The sequence below is a fragment of the Jatropha curcas genome, chromosome 5 (genome assembly GCF_041381405.1).
Source record: "Jatropha curcas cultivar XTBG-Jc1 chromosome 5, XTBG_Jcur_1.0, whole genome shotgun sequence".
NCBI lineage: Eukaryota > Viridiplantae > Streptophyta > Magnoliopsida > Malpighiales > Euphorbiaceae > Jatropha > Jatropha curcas.
Window position 1 is genome coordinate 7,164,289 of NC_143155.1, and position 24,326 is coordinate 7,188,614.

The 24,326-nt window shown below is 33.3% G+C and overlaps 1 protein-coding gene and 2 long non-coding RNA genes across 4 annotated transcripts; 1 reads left to right on the forward strand and 2 right to left on the reverse strand.

The window, feature by feature from the left end:
- The first annotated feature begins 513 nt into the window (after positions 1-513).
- On the forward strand, positions 514-13,559 carry LOC149496157 (alpha/beta-Hydrolases superfamily protein). 2 transcript variants are annotated; one of them, XM_089721267.1, is made up of 11 exons: positions 518-872; positions 948-1,149; positions 1,372-1,454; positions 1,684-1,784; positions 4,679-4,774; positions 5,132-5,185; positions 5,957-6,105; positions 9,044-9,161; positions 9,493-9,580; positions 12,942-13,161; positions 13,256-13,559. In XM_089721267.1, exons 1-10 carry the CDS (start codon positions 752-754, stop codon positions 13,127-13,129), a joined length of 1,200 nt encoding a protein of 399 aa, XP_089577393.1. In that variant the 5' UTR covers positions 518-751; the 3' UTR covers positions 13,130-13,161; positions 13,256-13,559. The 2 variants fall into 2 exon arrangements, with proteins under 2 accessions (XP_089577394.1, XP_089577393.1); XM_089721268.1 differs by lacking the exons at positions 12,942-13,161; positions 13,256-13,559 and adding an exon at positions 10,045-10,574 and having other exon boundaries at positions 514-872.
- LOC149496158 (uncharacterized) lies at positions 2,908-3,855 on the reverse strand. Its single transcript, XR_016320867.1, has 2 exons — positions 3,738-3,855; positions 2,908-3,134 (listed from the first exon to the last, which is right to left on the reverse strand). It is a non-coding gene; the product is annotated as an uncharacterized LOC149496158 (long non-coding RNA).
- Positions 8,731-15,310, reverse strand: LOC149496159 (uncharacterized). Its single transcript, XR_016320866.1, has 3 exons — positions 15,154-15,310; positions 14,938-15,004; positions 8,731-9,167 (listed from the first exon to the last, which is right to left on the reverse strand). It is a non-coding gene; the product is annotated as an uncharacterized LOC149496159 (long non-coding RNA).
- Between the last annotated feature and the right edge of the window lie 9,016 nt (positions 15,311-24,326).

Consider the following 24,326-nt stretch of genomic DNA (forward strand, 5'->3'; position numbering starts at 1 on the left):
AGGTATTTTGGGATATAATGACGTATCATCCCAAATCCTATCTAAATTTGTTCTTGGTTTTTTTCAGTCTTTCTTGGTATCATACTAGAAAAGCGGAGGTAGGTGCCTTTTCTTGATCCTTTGATCTCTCTTTTGTATGATCAACATACCTTTATAATCCATTTATTTTGCACAAAGTTTTTTTTATTTAAAGATTTGATTATTATTATTATATTAATGTATAGTATTTATTATTATCATTGATACTGTACTTAATGATGAATGGTGAATTATATTTTTTATTATGAACTTTTTTATGATATTTTTTAATTTTTAGTTAAACTGAATTAAAATAAAAAAATAAAAAAATTCAGTTGAACCGAATTGATTCGGTTAAACCGTGTCACGCCAATTCTATGTCGGGTCTGGTTTAAAAAAATAATGGTTAAAAACATGCCCTTTATCCGTAATGCGTGGAGGATTATGCTTCTGCGTGGCTTTTATTCTCCACGTGAAACTGACAAACCATTTGACATTTTGACTTTCAACCTAATTTGGCGCGCCCGCCGTCCATCTGATGTGGCATTAACCACTTCTTATCTGCCATGCCGATTGCACTCTCTCTCTCATTTCTCCGAATATATATAAACGACACAGCACCAGATTGTCTCCTTTCCCTTCTCTCTCTCTTTCTCTTCCCCTTCCTCTAACAAAGCCAATCCTCCGTTTGTAGTTATTACCAGAAAACGAAAACGAGTCTGTACGTAATACGATGCCGTTTTGCAAGGTATCCGATAGCCAGAACAACCCTGACGGTGCAGCTTGCGACAATGGCATCGAAATTTTCTACAGAACTTACGGTCATGGGCCAACAAAAGTTCTCCTCATTATAGGTATTTTTTAAAAATTTTTTTGCTGGATGTTTCTCGACCGTTGATTGATCCTCCTTTGATAAATAAATGGGTCAGGATTGGCTGGTACGCATGATTCCTGGGGTCCACAGATAAATGGTCTAACTGGCAGCGATATCCCCAATGATGATTTCTGCACAGTTGATCGGAATTCCGGCGAGAATGATGATAATGAGCGGGGTGGTGGTATCGAGGTTTGCGCGTTTGATAATCGTGGTATGGGTCGTAGCTCTGTACCCACCAAAAAATCCCAATACACGTGAGTTTTTATTTTTTGATGTCTCCGTGTTGAATATGAATTTTTCTTTGTGGTTAATTCAATAGTAATTTAACATTTTTGCTCTGTTTGGTTGCCTAGGAAACACGAAAAAAAAAAAAGTTATGTTGGATAATGTGGTTTCTTAGATATTTAAGCGTTCATTTCCAAAATTTTAATCAATTAGAGGATCAGAATTTAGATTTTTCTGGTTGTTGATTGCAGAACAAGAATAATGGCAAAAGATGCTATTGGTTTATTGGATCATCTTGGCTGGAAAAAGGCCCATATTTTTGGCCATTCAATGGGTGAGTTTATATTTGATATAAATATTACTGGAGTGCTTTTTCTTTTTAATCTTTATTTGCAACCTTATCAGAGATGAATCTGTATAAGTTTTTAATTTTGATATTGATTGTTCATCTTTAATTGGCTGGAGAGTTGAACTTGCTGACAATAAAATTGAATTATTTATAACAATTCATTTTTTTGTCAATCGTTTTTAAAACTTACTTTTATGCGTTATTACTGAAACAGGGGCTATGATAGCTTGTAAATTAGCAGCAATGGTGCCTGATAGAGTTTTGTCTTTGGCATTACTGAATGTAACTGGCGGAGGTTTTGAATGCTTTCCAAAGGTATTATATCCTCCTTTAGCTTCAATTCGATGGATTCCAGAACATGGACATTTGTTTTTCTGAAGACTAGCTACTCCTGTTGTTCGCGCACACAACCCCCCCACCCCCCAAAAAAAAAAAAAAAAAAAAAAAAAAAAAAAGGTAGATCGCAGGTATCAGATTGAAGGACTATATTATATGCATTTTCCATAATTCCTCCCATTCTCTTTTCTTTTTCTTTTCCCTTTTCTCTTTTGGAGAAGTTGAGAAAAAGCTGTTAACAAACTTATCTAGGAGCTGATATCTGCTTATATATTGTTTTTCATTTGACAATCCAAGAAATATATTCAAATCCACTCAGACCTTAGGTGTATGTAACTTTACCTACGATCATTCTATGCTTCACCTTTGTAAACTCCTCTAATGCAGCGTAAAAAATTTGCAAATTGCAAACATTCGCTGATCATATAACGTCTTCAAGAACTGCCTAATAGAACTCTCTTCAAATAGCAATTGACCATAAGGTTTATTTCCTTTAATATGTCCCTGAGACTCCCTATTTGACTTATCAGTCATGTAATACACTGTTGAGTCATAAATAGACAATCCAGCAAGGGAAATTTGTGGGTAAGACACTTCACTGATTGCATGGTTTGAATCCTCAACTTAGAGAATTTTGCTAACAAAAAGGAGTTTCTTTTGTGAGAATTTCTGGACACATTTTCAGTTATGCTCATGACTTGTAAACTTGATGATTTCAAGAGTCTGACGGCACTCACTCACATAGAACTCTCTGACAAATTCAGTTGCCTTCAATTTTTGTGTTTGACCTTTGCACGAATGTTCTATATTTTCTTTTATTCATTTTCTGATTTTTGGTATCGTATTTTCTCATCTAATGCTTGCGTATGATTTACAAAACGGAACCCATGTATTCAATCTGAGGGCCAAGTGTTTTCTTTCAGTTGATATTAGCATTTCTTATGTCTATTTTAAAAGTTCTGTAAATTTAGATATCAGAAGTTCTTCTAGAATGGAGCTCTTAAGGAAGTGAAATAACTCAGGGAGCAGAAATGAGATATTTGCTCAAACTTGCAACTCCGTTGAAAAAAGATAAAATAAAATAAAATGATAAGAATGATAATAATAATAGTAATAGGAATAGTAATAACAATCATAATTGAATAAATATTTAAAAAGATAAGCCTTTTCTGATGAGGTTTATTAAAAATTTTTTTTATTTCGTTCCTTAAGGGAGAGCACAAATTGGTCAGAAAAATTTCCTGAAAGTGATCTGAGACTATGGCATGCAAGGCTGTAGGTTGGGTGAAATATGGGTCATTGTTTGAAAACTGCCTCCAGGTCAATATTCTGCAAAATGTCAAGAAATTAACTCATCAAACTAATAGAATAATGTTTATTAGCTACAGTAAATGGTTGAATGTGGGCAGTACGGGAATCTATCCCATTCAGCTCATAGTCAAATCCTTTGATCCATAATAATTGATACATGTGGTGGTCAGTAATGCCATTGTAATATGTGGAGATGACAGATGCCAAAGTCATTCAAGCTTGACCTTTTTTTACATATTGACTTGTCAATCTAGATTAAATGGCCACTTGTGTATGGGTTTGTTGCTTACGGCAATTTTGATTAATTTTTGCGTTTTGCTTGTGTTCTACCAAAAAATTTCTCGCAAGGGCTGCAGCTTGGCATGCTGGTCATAATGCCATGCTGTTCCTGATGGTAACCTTTTAATGGGTTGATATTCGCTTGGATTAAAGGCTCCAAATGTACCTTGGTGTTGATATGACTAGAATATCTAGAGGTCTCAGTGCTGAGTCAAATAGTTGCATTATGTGTGCTAAATATGGCAAAATAAAAAAACAGGCATCGAAGCTACTGCCAAAAAAATGTAATAGAATTGGACTTTTGGCTATATATGTAAATGTTGGATCCATTTTAGAATTTACCTCTCCTTTCACAGATTTGAACACAGTCCTTTCTGCCATTGAATCTTTTGCTTGTATGTTATAAGCAAAGGCTTGTGCCTCTTGAAGAGTGCCATTGCTGATACAAAAGTTTGGTTAAAAAGCATCAGATCAGCATGGTCTTGCAGATTTTAGTAACAGAATTGTGTGGTTTTTTTTCACATCCAGGATCAAAATTCTTTCAAGTGTTCAACATGCTGCTTATCATTTTCTTAAGGTCATTTCTGAATACAATATTTGTTGACTGGTTTGAAAAGTTCAAGCTTATGAATCACTATGACAAGTTCATAACTAGTTTATCTTTGATGTGTATGAGCATCATAGTTTTCTGAAGTGTATGTAAATTGCTTGCCAGAGATATGAGAGACTGGTTTAGGGGATCTTGAATCTACTGGACTAGAAAATGCTTCATGTTGTTTATAAACCTCTCATCTATGTGTGTATATGATGCAGGAGCATCCAAGACTAATTAAGAAGTTTTCTTTTAGTTTCCTTCTTTATTTAAAGACTGTTAATTAATCAGGAAATAATTTTAAGTTTTCCTTCTTTATTTAGGATTTAGCTAGATAGGAATACTATTCAGTCTAGGAGTCTAAGCTAATTAGGACTATTTTTAAGTATAGAATTAGGATTTGTCTTAACTAATATAAATAGGACAGCGGCAATTAGTTTTAGGAATTGTTTTTCATCTATGAATTCAGAATTTCAATTATAAGGGTTTCTTTGAAACCGATATGTTATTTTGTTCCAACCAAAATCATCCTATTCTAGCCCAACTTGTTGAGAGTTAATTGCCCTATATTCTTCCCCTGCGTTAGTATAGATGCTTTTCAGTTTTTGGCCAATGGAAATGGATTTTGTATTTTCTAATTCATCAGTTAAACTATTCCATTACAAAAATGAAATTATTCGAATTCTTGCAGCTTGACCGCCAAACTATATCAGTTGCAATCCGTTTCTTAAAGGCAAAGACTCCTGAGGAAAGGGCAGCTGTTGACTTGGACACCCACTATACGAAGGTGAACAAATGCTGTTTATGCTGCCAAATGTTTGCTGATTAAAACTTATTATTATCTTTCCAATGTCCTTTTTTGTGTATGCTGCCTTTTAACTGCTGGCTCCAAGTCCACTGCAAATTTTTTCTTTTTTAAATTGTGGAATGGACTAGAAAGTTAAATGTCTGCCAGAAAACTTTATCTATAACATTCTCACCACATCAGAAAGGTGAATAGTGTTATCATATACCAAATTAGTAGTGTCTTTAAATCTATCAAATTTTGATATCTAGTGATGCTCTTTGAATATTGAAATAGATTTCTAGTTAGTCTTATGTGACTGCATGAGCTCAGGCAATCTTTTTTCCCCCTAATGTGCAGGAATATCTTGAGGAATATGTCGGGTCTAAGACAAGGAGAGCAATTTTATATCAAGTAAGAAACAGCCAGATTAACTATAATCATATTTCATTTTGAAATTTCAGTTGTTCATAACATCTAGAAATGATAAGCCAAGCACATATGTTCTGGCTTGCCTTTTCCAAGTTGTGGTTTCCTTCTTTTGCATCATAATGAGTTTCTTTGGTCAACCTCAAGATTATGTTAGGCATAGTCCTTGATTTTGTCCCAAAAAATGTCTTTCCTTTCAATATAGGCACCCTTTTTTGGGAGAAAAAAAAGTGAGGGAAGGGACAGAAAATATAAGGAAACAGTTTTCCTCTATTATCAGCTCGTCTTGATGAGATGAAAATAATGCCAAATGAAATTTAAAAAAAATTGTTTCTCTTTGCTTTGGAAGCTCAGAACTTAGTAAGAAATGCACATGTGAGAATTTGCACTTTTGCGTACATCTTTGCAAGATAAATAAAATGTAAGAGAAAATCAAGTAATTCACTAAATTAGTATACTTGTGCTTTCTCCCCCTTTTTTCTCTTAATTGGGAAGACTCAAGTCTGGTGAGCTGAGAGGAAATTTGATTTTATTTTCCTTCTAGTTCTAAAACATGGGAAATTCAATTTCTCTCTTTTTTCTGTTCATCTTTTCCTTTCCATCACATTTTCCATATTGCCAAACAAAGTGCAAACCTATCAGATCCTTTATCAATAATTATTTATGACAGTCACATAGCAACTCATAGTTCAGCTACACTCTGATTAGTATTGTATAAGGATGTCCCTACCTAAATTTTAGGCGCATCTCTTGCAGGAATATGTAAAAGGTATATCATCAACTGGGATGCAGTCTAATTGTGGTTTTGAAGGTCAAATCAACGCTTGTTGGACACATAAAATGACACGAACAGAAATTGAGGTGATCCGTTCTGCTGGATTTCTTGTATCAGTCATACATGGCAGGTAATGATGATTCCCTGCCAAAAACTGTATTGCTTTTTCTTACTGTCAAAGTGGGGCTAAAAACATATTTGTCCCTGAACTTTCACGTTTTTGCCAATTTAACCCTTTTAACCTATTACTCACTTGAACCTTTGGCGTGTATCGCATGAAGCCCTTTTGGGCCTTTTTTGATGGAGCGTAAGGTGACAACAAACACTGGGCAAGGAACTGTTAAAAAGCCGGTTAACCATCAAAATACTGCCGTTTTCCTTATGGTACTTTTAGCCTCACACAATTAAAATGATGTGCTTTATGTTAGAGTTGGTGGCATTCTCAGCAGTGCAAAACGATGCTATTCTCAGTAGTGTACATTCATTGTCTTTTATTGTCTCTCAACCGACAGCATATTCATCCTCTCTGTCAGCTTGTTGAACGCGCCCACTGGCTCCACCACCATCTTTCCCCCTGCCAACTTCAGCGCTTTGGTCGCCCTTGCTGAACCTTTTACCATCTTTGTCTGTCTCCGCTTCCAGCTCTGTGAATTTAGATTCAGTGCCCACAAGTTTATTATTTGATTGATTTGTTGTCATTTTCAAGTGGGTGGGCTGCCAACAAAGCATTGGATGCGGATTTGAGATTTCAGTGCAGGGCTTATAGAATATAGATTCAAATTTGCCTATGGCTAAGTGGCCCGACCCAGGAGTGGAGATACAATGGGCATTGCCTTAGGAACCGATGTGTAGTTCTCAAGTAGACTGTGCTGGAAACTCCATTTTGTGGGGCTGACCCGAATGTGAGTCGGGTAAGAAGGTGCCATTTTAAGTTTGGATCTCGATGCGATCCAATACAAGGGATTTTTTATTAAAGAAAAAGTTTCATACCTGTTAATAATGGAGATTCTTTTGGTTCTCAGATGGTTTCATTAATAATAGGAATGTTGGTGAAGGAGAAATTATAGAGGTAATTGATAACAGACTAAAGGAAAAGGCAAGCAGTGTGGAGCTTCTTCTTGTACTATCATTTTTCCTTCTCATTTTCTCGTTACTCTTCATTTTCTTGAAAACCAAACACTCCAAATCAAAACAATCGATCTCTATTCATCTCCCAAACTCATACCCATTAATAGGTTCTTTTGCTACTAAGCTAACTTTGACCGAAGAGTCCAATGGACATTTTATATTCTCCAAACCTTACCTTCTGTAACATTTGTCCTTCACCGGCCGATGGGTGGACGTCAAAATTTTACTGGAAACCCAACAAATGTTGGATATTGAAATATCAGAGGATGTAAAAAACTATTTAATTTGGGTTTTTTATTTATGGTCGGGCTATTTTTGGCTTTTTTAGTTATGGTTGAGTTGGTGAAGACCTTGGTGAAGAAAATGGGCATGGATTTGTTTGAGCTGGGTTCAGGTATTGTGACAGTGAAGGAGGCTCAAGATCTTGCGTTCAAAGAAACAACATCATTTTGGTGGTTAACAGGAGCTAAACGGCTCACTCGTGCAAAAATTGTTGTCACTGCACGCTTCATCAAAAAAGGCCCAAAAGGGCTTCATCAGCACACCTGGAGTTTGAGGGTGCAATAGGTTAAAGTTTGAAAAAAGAGTTAAATTGGCAAAAACCTGAAAGTACAGGGGGGCTAAAAATGTGTTTAGCCGCCAAAGTGGCTATCAAATTAGTCATCTAACATTTGTATGTCTGCATGTTCTGCAAATGATGCAAACAATTATGAAATAAAAGACAAAAAGAAATAGAACTTGTGAAAGCATACACAAGCATGGGTTGTGATGGATAAATTTTACATCTCTTCATTGCGTAACTTTTAGTATAGAGAGGTACTTATTAAAAGAAGTCAATATGTCATAGGAATTGCTTAAATAATGTAATGGTCATTATGTAATGGAATTCATATTACCCTAACCTTGTCATCTAACAGAGGCAAAGAAAATACTTAGCTAAGACACTAACAGTTGATATGCAAAGTTCATTCAGCTTTAAAAGGCCTATTCAAAAACTGTAATATTATTGTTCATTTGACTTCTTAGCGCGTTTGATTGTTAAACACTCAAATCCTTAACAAAGCTCATACAACTTCAAGATGCCATTTAATTGTGCTTGCCAATATCTAACTCCTGAGTCATAAGTCTTCAGCTTTCTTACGGCAAAATGCAAATTTAAAGTGACTAATTTTCAGGTTCTTGTTTTATTTGTAAACTTGCTTCTAGAATTTTGGCAGTAAGATGGAACAAAATATTTATATATTTTTTATATAATTTTATTTTGCTTTGAACTTGCCCAAAAAAACTCAAGTAAATTATGATTAATATTTTTAATATCTGCATTTTACGTTCACATCTTAGTTGCATTTTCAAGTCAAATATGCAGTTCTTTTATACGACAAAAGAATATCACATTGCGAGCCATGGCAACCCCTATTGTGTGACATGGTGCTGCAAGTATAATTGTTGTAGTGATAGTGATTTAAACTATGCTATATGATGTAATGCAGATATGATTTACCCAACGTTGTTGATTAGCTGTTTAAAATAAAAAATTGAAATCAGCAATCTTATTTTTCAGTTTTCAAACATTTGGATCCACAGCATAAAGAATGTAAAAATGACACTACTCGAAAACAATTCAAGATGGATGAACTGAGATATGGATTGAAAATAAAAAACAAAAATGTTTGGACACATCTTTCATTCAATCACATCATTGCATGTGTGTCTCTGTGTGTGTGTGTGTGTGTGAGAGAGAGAGAGAGAGAAGGTTGTTAAAATTGCAGTTACAATATCATACTTTTCAGGGTTATTTATGTATGTATGATTAAAGATTTTGGATGCAAAGTATCAATGTACTGCATTGGATGTTTTTGATCTTATGTTATAGTGATGTATAAATAAATCCCTAATAACTCATATCTGCTTAAGATTACTTGAATTTTTCTGAATTGTAGGCATGATATCATTGCTCAAATATATTATGCAAGAAGACTTGCCGAGAAGCTGCAGCCAGTTGCTAGGATGATAGATCTACATGGTGGTCATTTAGTGAGCCATGAGAGGACTGAGGAGGTATTCCTGCTGTGCACAGATTTTGCATAAAATAGGCCATTAGATTATGCCATAGTGAGAAGTCTGCAATACAAGAATTATAATTTGACTGGAGCCAGTTAAAATATAGTATAATTGAGAATAGTCTTTTAGTTGAGTTGGAAAAATTGTAACCTTGCATTTGATTGAGAACAAGAAAAGCTACATGTGATGTTAAGTAGAATTGGACACTCAATTCATTAGGAAGCCATGAATTGACCTTTATGCTTGACAAAATTTTCATTGAATTGGGGAACAACACATGAAGCAATGTATGCTCAACTGTATGTTTTCTTGTCTTTAAAAATTTCAGGTCAATCAAGCTCTTCAGGACTTGATCAAGGCATCCAAAACAAGGATTAGCCCGCACGATTGGACAAATTTGCCCAACAGAAACCCTGGTAAGCATACACAGTCAAGGTCTTGGTCAAATGCATATACAGGCTCTAGTAAATATGTGAAATGTGAAATTGAGCTCTTTGTGATTTATTTTATTCAATTGGACATTCTTTTTTTTTTTTTTTTTTTTGAATTGAGACTTCTTATGGAGTAATATATAAATTTATGACAAAAAATATTATTAATTTATTCTTTTCCAATTTTTCACTTTTATTTTTCTTATATTAAGTTTTTTAAACTTTAACTTCATTATAAAAATATAATATTAAAAATCCTCCTTCAACCCTTAACTACACTATCCAGTGGTGCATTATCACCTAAACCAAAGGGATCATATAACAATTGTTGTCTCCTTCCCCACAAAACCAAATGCAAAGTTCCAAGCGTTGTGCATCTCGAAATTAGGAGTCAGATTCAAGTCTTTTGTCCTTTTAGTGAATATCTCCAACTCTCCATGTGGATCTAGTTGAGCAGCTGCTGGGGGACTAATGGAGCCCTTGGCCATGAAGAAATCACCATTGAAGGACCTTCATTAAGGTCAATGGACATATGCTCCATCTATCTGGGCTTGAGCTCCTCTGCCTTGGCGTGTATATCGACTATAGCTACTGCAGCCACCTTTCCTTACTGTCTAGTTAAGGTGACAGTGACTTCATTTGAGATATAAAGACTTGGAGACAAGCATCAATGTCCATATCTGCAGTGGGTAAAGGATTTGATTTCTCTCTATCATGAATCTGGATAAGGTATTGCCATGAAAATAATGGCGGTGATGAAGAGTTTCTTAGACCTTCTATGGATTTAGGAAGAAGGTAGGTGGGGGTTGTTGATGGATTGTTTTTCCCAGAACCAGAACACTTTTTCTGAGGTTTCATTGTGGGAGAGGGAGGGAGAGAGCTTACTGGGAAGAGGGTGACTTTCCCATCTGTTGAATTTTTTGTAAAATTTTTGTTTATAATATTTGATTACCATAGAAGATTTATTAAAACATTAAAATATGTTATAAGAATAAAATGATGATATGCTTCCTCTAATTTATATATTATTTCATTATTAAAAGGCTTAATAGGGATAATAATTATTTTTTCCCTATATTTTGTCAAAACTAACTACTTTTTTCCTATTTTTAAAAATAGACTATTTTATCCTAACTTCTGAAACCATCCAACACTTATGTCTTTCTATCCATTTTTTGAGATTTTAGCCATTAATTTATAATGAAGAATCAACAATGCTCCCAAATTCTATTTTCACCACTATATTATTTATTGGTCACACAACTTTAATTTATTACTTAAAAGGCACTTAATTTTAACAAATTTCAATTTATTTCTTAAAAAATCACTTATTTTTAGTTTTAATTTGAGCATGAATTTTGTTAATGTTATTAATTTTACTGGTTTCTTGGTTCTATTCTTCTTCCCTTTTTTTCACTTTCCTCTCCCTTTCGCTTATATATTCTCGAACTCTCTTCCTCCTAAAACATCCCTTCAATTCAAATCCTATCATATTTCTTTGCCCTCATTTTTCTAACACATGTCTCTGAGACCTATAGTCCCTCTCTCTTTTTACTTAGCTTTTAGCCTCCATTCTCATCTTCTCGTTTCCATTCACTTGAAACCCAATTGGCTATAATTTTGATTTTTTTTATAGATTTTGTTTTACTCAATAATGGTTTATTCATTTTTTTTCCAAATTTTTAACCCAAAAAACTAAAGAAGAAAAAAAGAAACAGGGAGAGAACTACTAGCCATGGGTATCAAAGGTTTTGTTGAAGGGATTGCTTCAACTGTTAATAGCTGCTCTACTCACCCTCTTGATCTAATTAAGGTCCACATGCAACTTCAAAGCGAGAGCTCCCCAAATCCACAATCTCAGCCCTGCTTTCACCTTCAACCCCTTTGCTTCTGCTGCCATTATTGTGATAAAATTAATAAAAAAAACTAATTTCTGCAAAGAGTTTTAACTATTGTTGTTACTTTCTTTTTAATTTGGTTAATGATCTCTCTTTCTCTGTAAATGGAGTTTAATGATTGCAAATTTGCAACTGGATCAATGGTGGAGATGGAGTGAAAGGAGAGGGAACTTTTAGAAATGAATGCTAGGATTTGGAGCCAAAGTATGAAGAAGCAAGCGAGACTCATGGTTTCAGAGAGAAAAAAGAGTGGTTATGTTTGGGGCTTCTTTTTTTTGTATGAATTAACAGTTAAAAGCTTAAAAAGAAAAAGGACCGAAATGTTGGATGGTTGCAGAAGTTATTGGTAAAATAGTCTATTTTTAAAAATTACAAAGACAAAGTAGTAAATTTTGGTAAAATATACGGATAAAATAATAATTATCCCAAACAAAAAACCTCAATTGCACATCTGAGATTAGTACATCACCTCTTGATGCATTCCGTTAATTGTTTTCTTTTACATGCTGGCATAGACTGATAAACCAACTTAAAGTTAAGATAAGACGGTGCTACATTCCTCCTGCATAATTGAGTTATTGTGTCCTAAGCATCATTCCGTTAATTGTTTTCTTTTACATGCTGGCATAGACTGATAAACCAACTTAAAGTTAAGATAAGACGGTGCTACATTCTTCCTGCATAATTGAGTTATTGTGTCCTAAGCATCTCTTAAAGAGGACTTATTCCTAAGTCACAACTATTATGTCCAACTATTTTAACAAGTAAAAGTTATGTCTTGGTCCGAGTGGGGATAGCATTTCTCTTCTGTATGTCCATGGAGTTTTGGAAAATCCAAGCATCTCAGCAATGGATAGAGAAGTAGGAATTTCTCGAAGCCGCACTCCCTCGTATATATCAGGAGTCCATTGATGAGAAAGGGCTGGGGAAAGCTTACAGTGATGAATATAAAGCGCAATATTGAGCATCTACATGATACTTGGTTTTTAGCTGAATTATTTATAATATTTGAGTTTGAAAACCTAGGCTTCTATCATAGGAGACATATAAATGTGCCATAAGGCCAATGCTTAAGCATCCCCTTCCTGATTTTATTTTCATTCTTAAGTAGGGCCAAGGAAGAGGATATAGATGTTGTAAATCTTGGAATTTCATGAAATCCCATGTATTTCAGTGCTGCAACACCCTAGTATTCTTCCAAGAAGGAAATGCCTGCCTTCTTGGTAAACAATTTTGATATGCTTTGTGTTTAGGGAGCTCAAGATAGAAAAGGGCTAGGATAAAAAACACTGCTGATAATATATTCCTGTTAGAAACTTGTTGAAGAGTTCTGATATCTTCTTGGACAGTCAGTAGTTAGCTGTATCCACATTGCTACACAACCCTGTACTACTTTCTTTATGAGATCATGTGATGATTTTTATTTATTGTTTAATGTTTGTTGTCAGGCTGTTTGAAGGGAGATATATTAGTTCGCGCAGAGGATGGAAACAATGTCCACTTAACCTGTGGTATAATAGGAAAGCTACGGTTATGCCTATTATACGTATGTAGTCTCTTCATTTTTGTATTTGACCACGCACGAAGGGCTCAAAAGAGTCTTAGACCAGCAAAAATTGGGTCGAATCTCACATAAGCTAGTTGTCAATGAACCCCCCATTTTTACAGGTACGGAACTCAATTTTGGTTTTTGTCCCTCTTTTGTTTGAGGCAAGCATGGACGTCAAGAAGAGAACATAAATTATTTTCCTTAATGTTGCAGGGTTTATTGATTTGTCATCGTAACGATGTGGCACTTTATGATTATAACATTTAGTAACTTGGCAAAGAATAACTGAAGATATGTCAAATATATACCAACAACAACTAAGCCAAAATCCCAAACTAGCTGAGAAGATTGGTGGAATGTATTCAGAATAAATAGTAATAGGCAAGGATTGCCTTTATGATGAACATTATGAGAAAGTTGTAAAGCCACCATCAACGCATATACGAAAGGAGAGGCACAATTGTATTTATTTGAGATGTACATTTTTAAAGAGTAAATGTGTTATTATTTATATATATATATATATATATATATATATATATATATATATATATATATATATATATATATATATATATATATATATATATATATTTTGTAAATTTGTTTTCTTCAATGCTTCTTCAGGCAGGCAGAGAATAAGATGTGTTAATAGAGTATCTGGAGATTTTGTGGTAATGTTGCTTTTTAAAGATGTTAACATTATGCACTTGCTGGCTTATTATAGTGTATATATAACTTGGCTAGAGATGAGTCTAGATAGGATTTGTCTTCGATCGAGTCTAGTTTACATTTCGAAAAGTTTTGGGACTGAATTGAATTTCCATTCTAGAGAAAATTGAAAGTACATATGAAGGTTTAAAGATCTGGAACAGAATTGTCTTAAAAATTCAGTTCAGAAATTTGATTCTTCGATTTTTTTTTTTTTATTTTGATCTTATTCAGTTTTGTTCAATTTAGAATTTAAAAGCTTCATACTATAAATAATCTATGAATGTCTAATGTTTTTGCCTTCCATGTTTTATAATCATAGACTATGGAGTATTTTTATAAAGAAAATGGCGAAAGAATGTAATAAGTTATATTTATAAGAGCTTTTTTTACCACTAGTTTTTCGCCAATTTGGTGCAGGCTACACATCAGAGAGGAAAACAATTATAGTCGAGAGAATTTAAATTCGAGATATCTCTTTTTTCACGTAAGTGAAAAAAATCAATAAGATCATCACCTAATTAACAAGTATATTTTTATTTGTATCATTTGTAATATAAATTTAAATTATTTTAAATTATCACGAGACTTGGATATAGTTCCATCAAGTATCAACTTAGGACATCATGTGTCCTTGGAATGTTTGTGCGTATGATGACACATTATTTTGGACTTGTTGGCTTCGAACCCCACGCTTAATTTCAATTCAGTTCAAAATTGAAGCTCCTAATAGGTTAGCAACGGATTGGATATCTAGTTGAATCTACTATTTAGATAACTGAATTAATTTCCACCCCGTTTAAAAATTTATTTATTATTGAAATATTTTTCAAATTCAATCACAATTGTTCATTTAATACTCGGACCCACTTAAATATCATTTTGATTTTAGAATATTATTTTGCTTTTTTTTTTAGTTTTGAAACTAAATATAAGTAAGAACTATAACATTCTATTGACTTAATAAAAAATACAATATTAATATTAGTTATAGTACTAATTATAATTAGAAATATACATATGTAATTTTTAAAAAAATAAATAAATTACTTTCAAATATTTTAGAATATTAATCAAAATAGAAAATAAGTAACGTTTATTTGAATTTTCTAACCTGAACTCACAGATAGTAAAAATATTGTACGAACCTACTTATTTACTATTCCAAAGTAAAATTGTCGTACCTATTCCTAAGCCGATCCAATCTTTTACATGATGGATTGATCTTATTCTAGTATACAACATGGTTACCTAAAAAAATGAAAAGAAAAAACAAAAACGTAGTAAGAAAATTGATAGCTAGAGAGAGGCAAAATACTACGTAATAGAAGTTATAGCAACAAAACATCATATGATCATTGGTAAGAAAATTGATTAGAGAAGAGAGAGAGAGAACGTGCCTGGAACATGATCCTGAGATGAAAGATGGCTGATAGAAGTTGAAAGGAGATGAGCAGACAGCACTACAAAAGAGAGAGAGAGAGAGAGAGAGAGAGAGATTCTCGAAGGTGCTGAATAATATACCATCATAGTATTACTACCAACATAGGAATATACCAACATATATTCCATCATTACTTTAGCCTGTCAATTGAATTCATTTGATATACGAAACATTTAAAATGGGGCACGTGCGAGGTCCGTGCAAATTATATTTGAAAATCGTCAATTTTTTTTAATTTTTTTAAATAAATGGAGGATTGGACGATTATTTTTTATTTGAAAATCAACATCTATATATTTATATTATATATATATAATCATAAAGTAAAAATATAAAATATCTTTAAAATAGTGACTTGGTATAAATCTTTTTCATCATTCTTATTATGAATCTTTTAGCCTTTCTTCTTCTTTTTCTTTGCATAAATATTTTTCAAATTAGTATTGTTACAAGACTCAGTTGGTTACTATGACCTGCAATTCAAGAAGTTCAACCTCAGAAGACTCAACTGGTTACTGTAACTTGCAATTCATGTACTTGTACCAAGATAGAGGAATTATCATTAAACTTATAATCAAAATATTTAGAAATTAGAAACGTTTTGATACCTTCCTCCTCAGCTTTGTATTTAAATTCCAAGGTTTTCGAAATTTCACTTGCAGAAGGTTCGATAGTGTAGAGATCATAAAGACAATCTGAAAGAGCATTAAAAATGTGGCCTCTACACACAATTTCATCTTCCTCACTTTTCTTTCTTTGTACCTTGAGTTCAGCAGATCATTTACCATCATTTGGTGGAGGAATAGGAGGAAGATTTATAATAAACCTGTAAAGCAGTAAGTATGAATTTCAATTTGTCCTTCCATCTGGTAAAATTTGTGCCATCAAAATGATCAAGGTGAATGAAGTCTTGGTTCATCATTTTTATTATTTTGATTGATTAGCCTTAAAAATTTATGCAGTAAGCAAGAAGAAGAAATTGATCTTTGAAGATGAAGTTTGGAACAAGTGTTTGTTTCAAGAGAAAGATATTAAAACTATATTTTGTAATTTTTTATTTTAATATATATATATATATATATATAAATTTGAAAACACTCATCTTTTCATTTAAGACAAAAAACTAATTATATGGTTATTGTCTAAAAGCTACCAAGTAGTTAAATCTTAAATTTAAATTCCAAACTTTCAATGGTCACCTAATTTTGCATTTAATTTTATTTAAATCATATGGTTTCAATTTGTCATTTTCTAGTCACTGAATTTTATTTTTATTTTAAATCGAAATCTAGCAATTGAAATAGTAATATGGTACTAAAGATTACATATATACAAAATAAATCTTGATTATAAAAGAATATAAAAAAATAAAAGAATGCTATAAAATATAAATGGTAGAGTGTAAATTTTTTTTCTCTCTTATTTTTTTAGAACTTGTTTGGTATAAATGACATTATTTGTTAAATAAATTAATAGTAGATTCCAAATTAATGTATGAGAGGAGAAAATACGAATTTTTTAAAATAGAATATTTTCTTTTTATTACCATGTTAGTATTTTCGATGAACATTTCAGTGAGTGAACTATCGTTGAAATAAACATCAAAGTTTAGTAACTAAAAAATCACGAATTAAAATTATGTGATCTTATAAAATTAAGTGTGAAGTTAAAAATGATCCGTAGTATAATTTACTCAATTTCTAACAATAAGGCTCATGGCTCATGATCGAGCTTGTATATTATATTTGTATTTTATTTATGATTTTTTATGTGGATTAAAGTTCAATTTGTCCTCTGAACTTGGCAGTAATATGCAATTTGCTCAAAAATTAATTTTTGTACAATTTACCTCTTGAACTTGCACAAGAACAAACAGTTGAACTTTTATCAAAAAATAAATATTTGATTTAAATCAAATATAATTAAACAAGAAAAATAATAAATATTTTTTAAACAAAATTTTCAATATAATCAAATATTTTTCTTATTCTATAATTTTTCAAATCAAATATTTCATTTAGTTAATTTTTTAAACTAGAGGCAAGATACTGTAATTTTTTCTTATTATCATTATATTTTTAAATAATTTCTTCTTTCCTAATATTAAACTTTTAAAATAATTTATATTAGTTAAAAATATTAAAAATTATTTTTTATAAAATTGAGTTTTTTTTCTTTTAGTGCATGTTTAAGAGTATATTGTACAAAAAGTTGACATTTTGGGCAAATTATATATTACTACCAAGTTCAAGGGAGAAAGGGTTTGCTCGGCAAATTTAACTGTTCTAGTAGTTGTTAGCCTATTTTCTATTGAATCGAGTCGTTGCTTAGAGTCAAGTCGGGCTGATCCAAAACCCGGTTTGATCCATTAGATTCTAGAGTGGGCTAGAATGGGATGAAATTGAAATAAGGAAAAGAAGTGGACTTACTTGAAGGAAACAAAAAGATCAAAGTATAAGGATTAGGACTTGATTTCACTAAAGTATAAAGTTGAGATATTGAGTTGTACCATGTTGACACTTGAGGTACCATTTGGTAATTTTCACATAAAAATCAATGACATTTTAGAGACTACCCGTGGATTCCATTTCATTTTCATTTCTTCATCCTTATCTTCATCTTCTTCCTCTACTTTCCTCTTACACTTTCTTTTCTCCATCACGTTTAATGGTGGGGAAGATTTTAATGGGAGTTAAGCATTAATTCAACTTCTATTCTATCCAAGTAAGTAAACCTTCTTGAATTTCATACTTGACTCATTTGGTGATATTGTGAGATAATTTATAAGAACTCTATTGTATAGGAGAGGTGAGCCAAAGGTAGAAGGAAGCTAAAAGAAGAGCTTAAGCTTATTGGCGTAAAGGTGTGCTATCTCTTTTAGTTTAATCAATTTCCTTGCATGAGAATTTGTGTCGTGTGTTGATAATGAGAAAATATGTTGTTGAATGTTGAGTAAGAAGACTGAAAATGGTGAAAAAGCATGAGATGAAATGAATAAATGAAGTAGATATTGAGTTTTTACTGAAACAAGTTTTGCTGGAAAAGTTACCAGTAACTTCACCTTGATTTTTACCCCATTTAACGATGGAATTAGGAAGTGTCATAGAAGAGTTATTTGTTCCTCTATGTGTTAGCTTTACATGGGTTTTTGAATCATTCAAATCGGAGTTGTATATTGAGAGATATGATCAAAAGAGTACAGACAGTGCAGGCTGGAAAACGCGACGCGCGCGCGCGCGAATTGCCTGAAGAGGTCGCGACTTGTGCCTGAAACTCACTGACTCTCATTTTGCACTGTACGCGACCGCGATTTTCATTTGCGCGCTCGCGACTTTCACCTGAAACTCTTTGACTCTCATTTTGCATTGTACGCGACCGCGACTTTCATTTGCGCGCTCGCGTACTTGGCCCTTGTCCTGTAAGCGCTCGCTACCTTCATCACGCGCTCGCGAATTTGGCCTGGAAACTCACTGTCTCTCATTTTGCACTCTACGCGCTCGCGACTTTCAAGTGCGCGCTCGCGACTTGTGCCCGATAACTCACTGTCTCTCATTTGGTGCTTTACGCGCTCGCGACTTTCAAGTGCGCGCTCGCGACTTGTGTTTTCATGCACTTTTGGACTTCTTTTTCTATGCAATTGGATTCCTTTGCTCACTTTGTATGCCTCCAATCATTTGACAACAAAAATACAACATTAAATCATGTATCAAAACAACATGCAAGCATGCAAATAATGTGAAATGAGGTAAACACAACTTGTAATTGTATTCTATGCAATTGTGAAATGATGTGAAATGGTGTATGAAGTTATGAATTCTATGTAATTGTATTCCTTTCTCAACTTGTATGTCTTCAACCATTTTAAAACAAAAAGACAACATGAACACATGTATAAACACAAAATGCAAGCATGCAAATGGTGTGAAAATAACATGACACAAGCATGCAAGTTATGACACAGTTATTTTGCTTTTGTTTTATCTATTGTCATTCCATTAATATGCTCCATTGAGGTTAGGTAGAAACCATGTAGATAAGGCTATGTCGCGACATAGAATAGCAGATCTGCGCCCCATACAGTTTGGTACTCCGGCTATAGGTCGTTGAGTGGATATGATTATACAGGTCATAGCAGCCAAGCATACAGTTTCATCCAGTTTCTCTTATCACTTCGGTTTCACTATAACCTTATGGAGCTATACAGTTATATCGACTATAAATTGCATACTCATACAGTATACTAAACAGCAAGAAAGATCATTAAGGGAAAATGAAAGTATCATGATATGTGTGCTTACATTCCATATGTGAGTAAATGTTTATTTCTACATATGTATGTGCTTATATGTTTCTTCATTCATTGTGATATTCACTGAGTTTAATCAAAGTTGCAGAGTTCATACAACATAAAGAACATCAGGTAAGAGTATGATAGTATCATGTTATATATGCTTACAAGTTTATTTATTGACTCTTTATGTAACATCCCTTCTCGGTCCACCCGTAAACCCGAATAAACCGAGACGAGACGCTACAAACTGGTTGACTATATGTCCTATCATGCTGACATCATCCTGTATATGAACATACTAGCATGCTGATGCTGTTATATTAATACTGTCTATAATCTTTACAAGACATGATACTAGTTACAAAATGGATTGGGCCCAACTGTGTGCCCTGTACATGCCATAAAAAGAATAACAAAATGAGTTTCTACCCTGAAGACCGAGTCTTCTACAGATGAACGGCAGCAGTTGTAAACGGACCCTCTACGGACCAGTCTCAAAACCTGCGAGTTAAACAGGTAACTCGCTGAGCAAATAAAGCTCAGTGGATATCTCAACATAACAAGAAATAATAAAGCACATACATGTATAGAAATAACCATGTAAACGCATCTGGATAATTAAACATATAAGCACATATAGCATGATACTTGCTGTTTATTATGCTGTATGATTCATGAAATCTGTCTGGCTCCATAAGGTTATAGCAAAACCGAGGTGATAAGAAAAACTGTATAAACTGGATGAATACTGTATACTTGGCTGTTATGGCCCATATATAATCATATCCACTCAACGGCCTGTAGCCGGAGTAACAAACTGTATGAGGCGCAGATCTGCTATCCTATGTCGCGACATGACCTTATCGACATGGTTTCTACCTAACCTCAATGGAGCATAATGTTGGTATGTCAATAATATAACACAACATCATAGAAATAGTTCATCACTTCATAAATCATATGTTCATATGAGTTCACATCATTTGCATGCTTGGATGTTGTTTTAATCCATGTTCTAATGTTGTCTTTTTGTTTTGAAATGATTGGATGCATACAAGTTGAGCAAAGGAATCCAATTGCATGGAAAAAGAAATCCAAAAGTGCAGGAAAAGACAAGTCGCGAGCGCGCCTTTTGAAAGTCGCGAGCGCGTAGAGTGCAAATTGAGAGACAGTGTGTTCTCAGGCACAAGTCGCGATCGCGTACTTGAAAGTCGCGAGCGCGTAGTGTGCCAAATGAGAGACAGTGAGTTTTCATGCCAACTACGCGAGCGCGCAATGCAAGTCGCGAGCGCTTCCAGGCCAAGGGCCAACTTCGCGAGTGCGCACTTGAGAGTCGCGAGCGCGTAATGTGCCAATTGAGAGTCAGAGAGTTTGAAGTGGAAGTCGCGCGCGCGCAGTGCAAAGTCGCGAGCGCGCGACGTGCTTCCAGTCTACGCAGTGCCAGGTCGCGACGCGTTTCCAGCCTGCGCAGTCTGCACTCTTTTGGTCATATCTCTCAATATACAAATCCAATTTGGGTGATTCAAAAACCCATGCAAAGCTAACACATAGAGGAACAAATAACTCTTCTATGACACTTCCTAATTCCCTCATTAAATGGGGTCAAAATCAAGATGAAGTCCTCCCCTATTTTCAACATAAACTCAATACCTCCCCTATTTTCTCACCACTACCATTCTCCAACATGAAGCAATATATTGTCTCAATAGCAACACACCACACAAATTCTCATGCAAAGACAATAATAAAAATCAAGAGATATCAAACCTTTACTCCAAAAACGCGTGAGCTCTGTTCTAGCTTCTCTTCTCTACACTCTTTGAACTCCCTTCTCCTATACACATCAAAATTCTTACAACTTATCTACAATATCACTCAAGTAGAGACTGAATAACAATAAGCTGCAAGTAATTCTACTTACTTGGAGAAAATTGAGGTTGCCTAAATGGATGAAGAAGTAAAGGAAATGAAGGAGATGAAGAAGATGAAGATAAAGATGAACAATGGGAAAGTGAATGGGATGATTACGGGTAAGTCATCACAAAATCAAGATAAATGATGGAAACTTACTACATGGTACTTCAATTGGGTAAAAGCTACAACTTAATACCCAAGCTTGTTCTTCTAATGCAAGTAACTCCAAATCTTTATACTTTGCTCTTTTTCTCTCAATCAAGTAAGTCCACTAATAAACCCATTCTACCCCAACCGGTTTTGGTTCAACTCGACTCAACTCAATGCAAGACTCGACTCAATGCAAGACTCGACTCAGTAGGATGTCACACTTTAAGTAGCCATACAGTCATGAGATGTTATTAATCATAACTTATATGATGTGATTAAAAGTGCATAAGTCATACAGCATAATGAATAGCAAGTAAGACAATGAACATATACTGTTATGTAATCTTACATATTTATTGTTTTCATTCATACAACACAATGAACAGCAGGTAAGATCATGATAGTATCATAAAGTGTGATTTAAGGTTCATGTAAAGGAGTTATGAGATAATTAGAACTAAATTATTGATGTTTTGAATTAGAAATTTATTCGTTGCTATAAAGAGACATTTATGTTGAAATTTACTGATTCTATGAGTATCAATGCTTTATGAAATTTGTATTTTAAGTTAGTTGCCATCGCACTTTGTTTAGTATGTGAATTATGAGCACCACTGAGTTTTATACTCAGCGCGTTGATTTTTATCACGCGTAGGTTGGAGATCGTGATTGCTACTTGAAGACTTGAAGAGTACTATCAAAGCAGAAGTGACTAACTTGGTCATAGTAGATTGAGAGTTGTATAATTAAGAATTATGGCATGTATTAAGATTTATGGTAGGTATAATTATTACATTTGTTAGAGCTTATGTGATTGTAAAGATAATTGAAGCATGTAATTATTGTGGTGTAAATATTTGGAGGAAATGATTGAAATAGTTTACTATAGTTGGTATGATTAGGTCATGAAAAACTTGATATAGATTCTGATTGAAACTAATTGCTAGATATTAAATGCTATTGAGGATTTATACAATTATGAAAAGATATATAAAGTGTTATTGTGTTATCATGATTCTTTGGAGACGTTGGAAGTTTAGAGTGTAATTGAGAGTAGTTTATATTCATATTTTTCATACAGTATCATATCCGCATGACAGGACATAGGTTCAACCAGATTGTAGCGTCTCGGCTCGGTTCATTCGGGTTAACGGGTGGACCGGGAAGGGATGTTATATGTTAGCTATTTTAATAGCTGTTAGCTGTTTTACTACTGGTTAGCTATTAAATATTAATGTTACTGGTTCATGATTATATAACGGTTTAGAATAAAAGTGTTCGGTACAAATAACTGTTTGATTAACTGTTTAATATAAAGTCACAAAAAATGGTATGAAAGCGAGGAACAAAGTAAAAACAAGTGATGAGTATAAGTGTTATAAAGAAATTATGAAACGTTAAATGTTAATGAAGATAACATTTCATAAAACATTGTCTTAAACTTTAAACACTACTTCAAATATTGTTACAGAATATGGCCAAATTAGAAAGTGTAAATAAGTTGAGTCAGCTCGCGAACTATTCAAACTTAGCTTTAAAAAAATTCAGCTTGAATCGAGCTCGAGCTGGTTCATTTGCTAGATGAGCCGAGTTCGAGCTGGCTCATTTGCTAGACGATCTGAGCTCGAGACTAATGATGTTCAACTTGAAAGCTCGTCGAGCCTTGTTAAACTCTTATATATATATCAACATTTATTTTTTAGCTTACTCGAGCCTTGAGTGGTACTTGAAATTAAACTTTTTTGAGATGAACTCAGATCACAGGTTGAGATCGAACTTTACCTCAACTTTTCATCGAGCTGACTAAACTCTATTAAATAGCTTCGAACCTAGTAAGTTTGAACAAGGCTTGTTTACACCTTTACGTAAATTGATCTTTATTCATTTTTTACGTGTGTATGTACTTTAAAACTTATTATTTACAAAAATAAAAAATTGATTTAATTTCATTTTAGAAAAAAAAATTAATTCAATTTTTGAAATCCCGATTTTACTTCTAGTTAATTCTAATTATTCATTTATAATTTGAAATATTAATTCGATTTAATTTGTCAATGGAAAAAAAATCAATTCTTTAGATTTTAGGGCAATTCAAATTTAATTAATCCAACTATCTAATGTTCCGTTTGTTTTCGTAAAATAACTTGCAGGAAAATAACTTGCTGAAAAATATTTTTCTTGAAAAATATTTTCCAAATGACTTATTTTCTGTTGTTTGATTGTCATATTGAAAATTAGTTAAAAATGTGAAAGTCTTTATTTCATAAGACCATAAAAATATTAATAATAATAGAAATTTTATAATTTAAAATTTTTATTGTTAAATATGAAAAGAATGCAAAAAAAAAATGTAAATTATGAAAGCCGTCGGTGGTGGTAGTAGCCGGTGGTGGTGGTCGATGGTAAATGGTAACTAGTGGTAGTAACTATGATAATTAATAAATTAAAAAATATGAATTTATAATACTAATGTCCCAAAATTATTTTACTCTTTCTTTATCATCAATCGAATCACGACCAAAAATTCTATTTTATCATCCATCCAATCACCATTCACGTTTTTCTTTTTCATATCAATGAATAAATCGCTTTTCTTGTATGATTTAGATGTCTCTTATTTTTCGAAAAAGTGATTCGATTGTCCCTTGATAGATGAACAATAACTTTTAGTATAGAACAACAACATATGAACTATGTTTTAACTTCTGTTTTTACTATTTTGCCCCTACCCATGTTTAAATCATCACAATTTCGTTTTAATGTCTTTCTAACAC

Coding starts and splice junctions, on each gene's coding strand:
- LOC149496157 (XM_089721267.1), top strand. CDS start 752: ATGCCGTTTTGCAAGGTATCCGATAGCCAGAACAACCCTGACGGTGCA. Junction 1,785..4,678: donor GTTTTGAATGCTTTCCAAAG/GTATTATATCCT, acceptor GAATTCTTGCAG/CTTGACCGCCAAACTATATC. Junction 4,775..5,131: donor TGGACACCCACTATACGAAG/GTGAACAAATGC, acceptor CCTAATGTGCAG/GAATATCTTGAGGAATATGT.